The 7,265-nt window shown below is 39.6% G+C and overlaps 1 protein-coding gene across 1 annotated transcript; it reads left to right on the top strand.

The window, feature by feature from the left end:
- The first annotated feature begins 2,687 nt into the window (after positions 1-2,687).
- Positions 2,688-3,943, top strand: GPR35 (G protein-coupled receptor 35). Its single transcript, XM_082249037.1, has one exon. The coding sequence runs from the start codon at positions 2,706-2,708 to the stop codon at positions 3,621-3,623; it is 918 nt and encodes a 305-aa protein (XP_082105163.1). The 5' UTR covers positions 2,688-2,705; the 3' UTR covers positions 3,624-3,943.
- Positions 3,944-7,265: the final 3,322 nt, after the last annotated feature.

Genomic DNA, 7,265 nt, shown 5'->3' with positions numbered 1-7,265 from the left:
AAGTATTTTTTTTTCTATTGAAATAACAAACATGTCACTCTTACCTGCTCTGTGCAGTGGTTTTGCACAGGACAACCCAGATCCTCCTTTTTTCAGTTCTCTGGCTGGAGCTCCTGGCCCCTTCCTCCTATTGATTGAGCTTGTTATGGGGGCACCCGAGCCAAGCTGCAGCTCCATGTATCTATTAAGACACAGAGCTGCCATTTAGCCCTGCCCCTTCTCTCTCCTGATTGGCTAACTGAGTTTGATAGCAGCGGGAGCCAATGGTGCCACTGCTGTGTCTCAGCCAATCAGAAGCGAGAGTTCCCGATGGATGAGGCACTCGTGGACATCACTCGATAGAGAGAGGGCTCAGGTAAGTATGAGGGGGGCTGCTGCACACAGAAGGTTTTTTATCCTAATGCATAGAATGTATTAAGATAAAAAAACCTTCTGACTTTACAACCACTTTAACTTCATACCAGGAAAACAAAACAAAAGTAAGGGTAAATTGGCATTAATGTTTTCAGCTGACCTTGGCAAGTGGCCAAGAAAACACCAACTTGTGTACTGGCTGACAAGTTTAAAGTGATTGGAAGGGGGGGGGGGGGGAGGTTTTTTATCTTCATGCATTGCATGCATGAAGGTAAAAAACCTTCAATGTGCAACTCTCCTTGAAAACCCCCCAATATTACTTGAACCCGATCACAATCCAGCCATGTGTACAAGAGCAGAGGCTCTCCCAGGTCTCTCTCTTCTTGTTGGTTGTTGCTCCTACTGCTGTCAATTACAGCCAGTGAGGAGGGAGCGGAGGGCAGGACTGAGCCACGCTCTGGGTGTCCCAATGACACACTGAGCCGACTTGAGCTCAAGCACGCACTAGTGCCCCCAGAACATTCAGCTTGCTCTGGGGGCACTTGGCAAGAGGCAGACGGAAGAAGCACTAGTGGGGGACCTGAGAAAAGGAGGATCAGGGTCTGATCTGTGCAAAACCATTACACAGAGCAGGTAAGTATGATGTGTTTATTATTTTAAAGGAAAAAAACCCCGAACCTTTAGAACCACTTTAACCAGTTCCCATCTGGCCTATGATAAAATGACGGCCAGGCAGGCTATTGATCACATGGTACACACAGGGCCAATCACAGTTCATCTGTACCATGTGACTAGCTCTGGCCAATCACAACAAAACAAACTGAATGAATCCGTTTCATTCAATAAAATACTTGCATATGACAATGAAATTCCTTGTTATAAGCAATCCTAATATGTACAAAAAAAAAGAAAATCCTGATCACTACCCCTAGAGTAGTACAATGTTACTATGGTAACATAATATTGTTCAGGTCACAGTGTGTTAAAAAAAATCGTAAAAAAAAAAAAATTATATTTGTTAAATATTAATATATATATTTTTTCATACTGTCACCAGTCAGTGTCCCTGGTCACTGCCACACCAGTTAAATGATGACGCTGTACTGCACTATGAAAGTATGCAAAATAAATAAATAAAAAAATTGTGAAAATTTATGACAAAAATCTACAACTTCAAAAAAACTCACCATGCCTCTTACTAAATTCCTTGGATCAGGGTTTCTCAACCAGGGTTCCATGGAACCCTAGGGTTCCTCCTGAGGTTGCTAGGGGTTCCTTGAGCAATGGGCAATTTCTGCCTCTCAGATACATTTCCAATGACACCATTGTTCCTTTTAGCTATCTGTAAGGGGGTAATTCTTCCCAATGATGACAAGAGTAAGAAGCATTCTTCTCACTGACTGTCACACTAATGTGTCATGAGTTGTAGATTTTTAATTTTTAGCAGGGGTTTCCCGAGACCAGAAATGTATTTCAAGGGTTCCTCTGTGTTAAAAAGGTTGGGAAAGACTGCCTTGGAGTGTCTGCTTTCCAAAAAGGGGTCATTTAGGGGATATTTGTATTGTCCTGACATTTTTTGGCCTCAAGAAATGAGATGGGCCATCAGTACATCAGGACTGATCAATTTTCAGATAGTGTATTACCATAGTTTGTGGACTGTATAACTTTCCCACAGACTAATATACAGAGCATAGTGATATACATAATATACATAATATTATTATTATATTATATTACATAACAATATACATAGCAGAGTGATTAACCTAGTAAATATGAGATGTATTACAAGAATGTCTGGACAAAATTTCAAATCCATTGTCATGTAAAACTGTAAACCTAGCTTATATATAGACAGTGAAGGAGCAACAGCAGATCGATAAGCTCTTCCTTCTGCTCTCTGCACTTGTCAGCATGTTCTCTGCAAACAGAACCTGATTAGGCTCCTGGCCCTGCTGGTGTTAGTGCTGCTGTTCAGGGGGTTACAGAAAATGGATACCATATCAAAATTCGGATTTTTTTTTTTTTTTACTATATGCTTTTAAATGTACATTTAATGATGGTAATGAATGCATAACTGCATTAACTGGTGTATTTTTGTTTTTCCCTGGAGTTCAGTTTTATTTGTAAGTTATGCAAGATCTTTTTATTGTCTATTAGCATGAAAGAAGCCTCATACTAACAGATGCCTCTTTTGTATAATTTTGAAATGAGATAATGTGTCACCATTGATTTTTCTCATTGTACTAAATAATAAAAAACGATCCACTGTGTAGGTTAAGTGTGCTTGTCTTACTTATAACATGTTATGTTTTATTGTAGCGAATAACAACACGGACTGCACCAGCATCATGAAGGAAAGAAACAATAAACTGGAACTGTTCTTGTTTGTCCTTCTCATACTTGTGTTGGTATTCGGTGTGATATTTAACTCCTTGGCCATCTGGGTTTTCTGCTTTAAGATGAAAAAATGGACAGAGACAAGAGTCTATATGATGAACCTCCTTCTTAGCGACTGCTGTCTGCTTTTTACACTTCCATTTCGCATCTATCTCACCCAGCACCCATTGAATCTGGGTGGTAATTTCTGCACTGCACTTGTGTCGTTTTATTTCATGAACACATATATCGGCATTAGCACCATCACCTTGATATCTGTGGACAGATATGTGGCCATAAAGTTTCCACTAAGAGCAAGATCTTTTCGTTCTGCTAAGAAGGCAGCCATAGCTTGTGTGATTGTCTGGCTCCTCTTCATTGCCACCCGTATTTACCTTGACTTAATCGCAACTCAGCCGTTAAGAAACTCCTCTCTCTGCTTCCGAAAAGCTAGCACCAGACCGTTAAAGAGAACATTGTACTTTTCTGTTCTGGGCTTTTGTGTTCCAATGCTCATATTAGTTTACTGTTCCACACAAATTATCCTCACCCTAAAGAGGAAGGAGAAAATTAATGTTCAAGAGGAGAAAGACATTCAGAAAACCATCAACATAATAACCACAAATATGGCAATTTTCTTGCTTTGTTTCATGCCTCTCGGCTTTGGAAATATTGTGCGATTTATTATGGAATCCATGCAACTGGAATGCTCAGTGTTAAAAGCTGTTAGTGACTTTGCCCTTTTTGCTCAGGGCCTGAGTGATCTGAACTGCTGCTTGGACAGTGTCTGCTATTACTTTGTGGCCAAAGAATTCTGGGAAAAGGTATCTTTATTTCCAAAGTCTAAAAAACATCTGATGCAGGACCAGACCCAAGAGTCCAGCATCTAGAACAGAAATTCTATACTGCGTTCTATGTTGAAGTCACAGATTAGTACTATCTTTGTTAAAAAAGATCTTTTCTTTGTAGGACCAAGACTGACATCATAAATTGTAGCAAACTTTGGTTACAACATTCCTTACATTTTTATTTTGGAATCATTTTAAACCAGAATGACATCTCTGTGTTATGTAGGTACAGTCACCGTCTCTGTGTAAGGATACCAAGCCCTAGTATCTTACTAGTGTGACCAGATAGGTGAACGGTACACAGACAAGGCCAGACTCATAACTGAGTGCAACAAAACTATTTATTATGGAACACATTGGGGGGGTTGCTAAAACCGACGCTTGTACAATTACCTTTAGCAATAAAACCTAGAAGCTGATTGGTTACTATGCACAGTTGCACCAGATTCTGTGTGCACCAGTTTTAGTAAATCTGCCTTAAAGTGTATACTGTGTAAACTGTATCCCATCTGTTGAACCACGTGTGCAAGTAAAACACAGACTAAACTAACAAAGTACAAAAGTTAACAGGAGGGAATGGGAGAAATCAGTGAGCCAGGTAGAGCAGGCTCAGACAGGAATATAGGGTAACAGAAAGCATCAGGACAGAAACCGGGTAAAAATGATTACAGGAGCAGAAGCAGGTAAAGAAAGTCACACCTCCTAAATATTTTGTCCCTGGAGAAAGAGGTGAGGGTAAACTATCCAACGGGAACAAATGATCTGGTGACACTGACAACTATCTAAGATAAACATTTCATTCACTTTACAGGAGAATTACTCTCATTTCATAATGAGTCTCCAGAAAAAGTGAAGGGAAATCTCTCCAGACAGAAAAAAAATAGGTATTTAGCCATTCCCTACTCTAAAAAAGTTTGAGCTGTACATAGACTTTAAGTAGAAAAGTACTTACGTTAAGATTCCATCATGCAGGCTTTGGGTAATGTTCACATTACAACTGTTGCAGCAGTGCTCACGTGATCAAAGCTGCAGCATAGTTATTTTAAACCTTGGGGATTTTAAAGCTTTAGATTCCTATATGGCGCCAGTACCATTTAACTCTATGGTAAAATGTTAATTTTCATGTTTATATGAATAACATCCTTTTAAGACTTTCGACTTTGCTACAGTAGTGATTTCTTAGGTTATTGCTTTAACATGAACTGACACTGCTTACCTACAATGATGCGTTTTCTACCAAGCCAGAGTACAGTAATTGCAAAATTGTCAGCAATTTGAAAGGAGTGTAGAGTTGCAAGATTGCTGACAATGACCCTGTCACCTGCATAACAAAGAACAATTTCAATCTGACCATGCAGTACAATCTTATTTTGCAATCTCCTGTAAGAGCTATGTGGTGAAAGGTCCCTCCTGAATGAGGAGGAAGAGAGGTTTACAATCAGACCATATCCTGTAGTTTTTCTTGCCTGTGCCACATTTTTTCTGGTATGGCACTAATCTAACAGTTGCTTCCTGTGATCTGCCTGACCTCAAATACTGCGCACACCAATTACGGGAGTCAATTGAGTTGATTACTAAAGGAATAAAGTATGCTCTCTTTGTAAATTTCATGTGCACCTTGTAAAGTTAATGTTCATGTAGCTTAGCCAATGAGGTAAAGCTGTTTGCATCTTAAACTTTCAATTATGTACAAGCATTGCACATGATTGGTTATTCAATATGAACATAGTTTCAAATTTTTACTAAGCAAAGTGAACCTTGACTTTTCTAAGTAGACAGTTTTTATTGCTTCATCTCTAATGTATGAGGTGAGGCAGGTAATAGACCAGCAAGGCTCTCTGACTTTAGCTAACCTCTGAGCCTTGGATTACCTCAACAATGGTAGTGAATTTATGCTTTCCTCCTTTGGTCCCTTTCACACGAGTGGACCAATCGGATCCGCCTGTCAGTTTTTCAGGCAGACCCCATTGGACCCTCTATTCTCTTCTATGGAGTGGCTGGTGTAAACAGACATGTGTCCATTTACAACGGCCGACATCTGATCCTCTAAAAACAGGTGGATAGAGATCCATTCCCCTTTCGCCTATCGGATCAGATGGCAGTCGGATGTAACAGGACAGGCGGTCGGTTCACATCTTCTCGCCCATAGAGAAGATTGGGCTGTGCCTGTGTCCGCTCTGTATAAGCAGAGCGGACATAGACCAGCCATCCGCCTGATCAGTGGACAGATCCACATTGAGCAAGCAGACTCCTAGTGAAGTCCACCCTGTGTGGAAGGGGCCTTAAGTGCAAATCGACAGGTCAACTTAAAGGATATCTAAATCCAGAAACAAAAATATATTATATATTGCAGCTAACTAGTCTCTAAATGTGATTGCTACATTAGTTTTCAGCAAGCACAGAAAATACCTGTTAGTCTAAAGCTGCATTTATATGTGAGTGTTCCTGAATACGCAAAAAAAAAAACATACGTTTCCACATGCATTCTCAGAACACGTGAAAGACACGCGTCATGCTTGCGGTGCCATTCATTGTTAATGGCACCCCAAAGACAGCAAGCAGATGCACATTTTCACATGTGTCAAAATTCATAACACTGGAAGCTGATTGGTTTCTGTGCAGAATTGTGACTAATTTTGCCCTCTCTAGCTTTAGTAAATAAACCCCTTAATGCCCAAAAAGATACATGAGCTTCTTTGGTGCGGTTGTCACACATAGGTCGACCCATTCCAATAAATGGGCTATCCTACGCATGTAGATTGAAAATATGCAAAAATGCACTTGAAAACACACTCATTTACAAGATGCAAGGTGTGAACTTAGCATTACCACAAATGCAGTTTCTGTGTAATTTCCTGTTTATTGAACTGAAATCAAAACTATGTTACTTTCCTTCAAAGCTAGCTTTTGTAAACTACAAATTCTCCCCATTCCCCCCAATGTAATTGAGATGAAGAGAGGAAAACATGTTTGTAGTCCAAAAACATAGCTCCTCCAAAATTACAGTGGAGTGAGTAGGTGTAGCTAATGCCACCCTAGTGCAGGAAGTGTAATGTTGGCATGATTACCAGGTGAAAATAAAGGAAAATAAGTCTTGAAAAATTAAAACAAGTGCAACCAGTACCCGGTGGAACTCAAAACAAGTCAAACACAGCCTGTAAAATATGCACAATTGAATTAATGAATTAATTAATGTCAATGAGATTTTGCTGACCTTCACTGTTGTAAACAATGCCCGTAGATATGGACCATACATTTCAGAACTGGATGGAAAAAAAAACAAATCCTTTGGCAGGTAAAACAGCTCTCATGTTTATGTGTAATCTGTATATTTAGCTGGGTTCATTAGCAGTGGAACAATTGGAAATTCCACTCTGTGGTTGAATGCATACAGGGAACACCTTTTAGCAAGCAGTATGTAGGCAAAGGACATGTCCCTTCCATGGCTTTGGCTACTCGGACCACAAATATCTAAAATGGAGAAAATGATTGGCTAAACCCAACAATGGTATTTTTCACCCATTTTTTTCCTTTATATTGGCGTTTCAAAATAACAATTTCAATGATATAGAGGTTGGATAAAAATTTTCGTGCAGCACATAATTTTTGATAGTAAAATAGTACATTTTGTATAGAGATGTACTCATCAGACCAAAAACAGGGACACGTGAGGCTGCATGAGGG

Source organism: Pelophylax lessonae, assembly GCF_965119305.1.
Source record: "Pelophylax lessonae genome assembly, chromosome: 3".
Lineage (NCBI taxonomy): Eukaryota > Metazoa > Chordata > Amphibia > Anura > Ranidae > Pelophylax > Pelophylax lessonae.
This window is presented reverse-complemented; position numbering and strand designations above follow the sequence as displayed.

Excerpts from the sequence above, each read along its gene's own strand:
- GPR35 (XM_082249037.1), top strand. The coding sequence starts at position 2,706 with ATGAAGGAAAGAAACAATAAACTGGAACTGTTCTTGTTTGTCCTTCTC.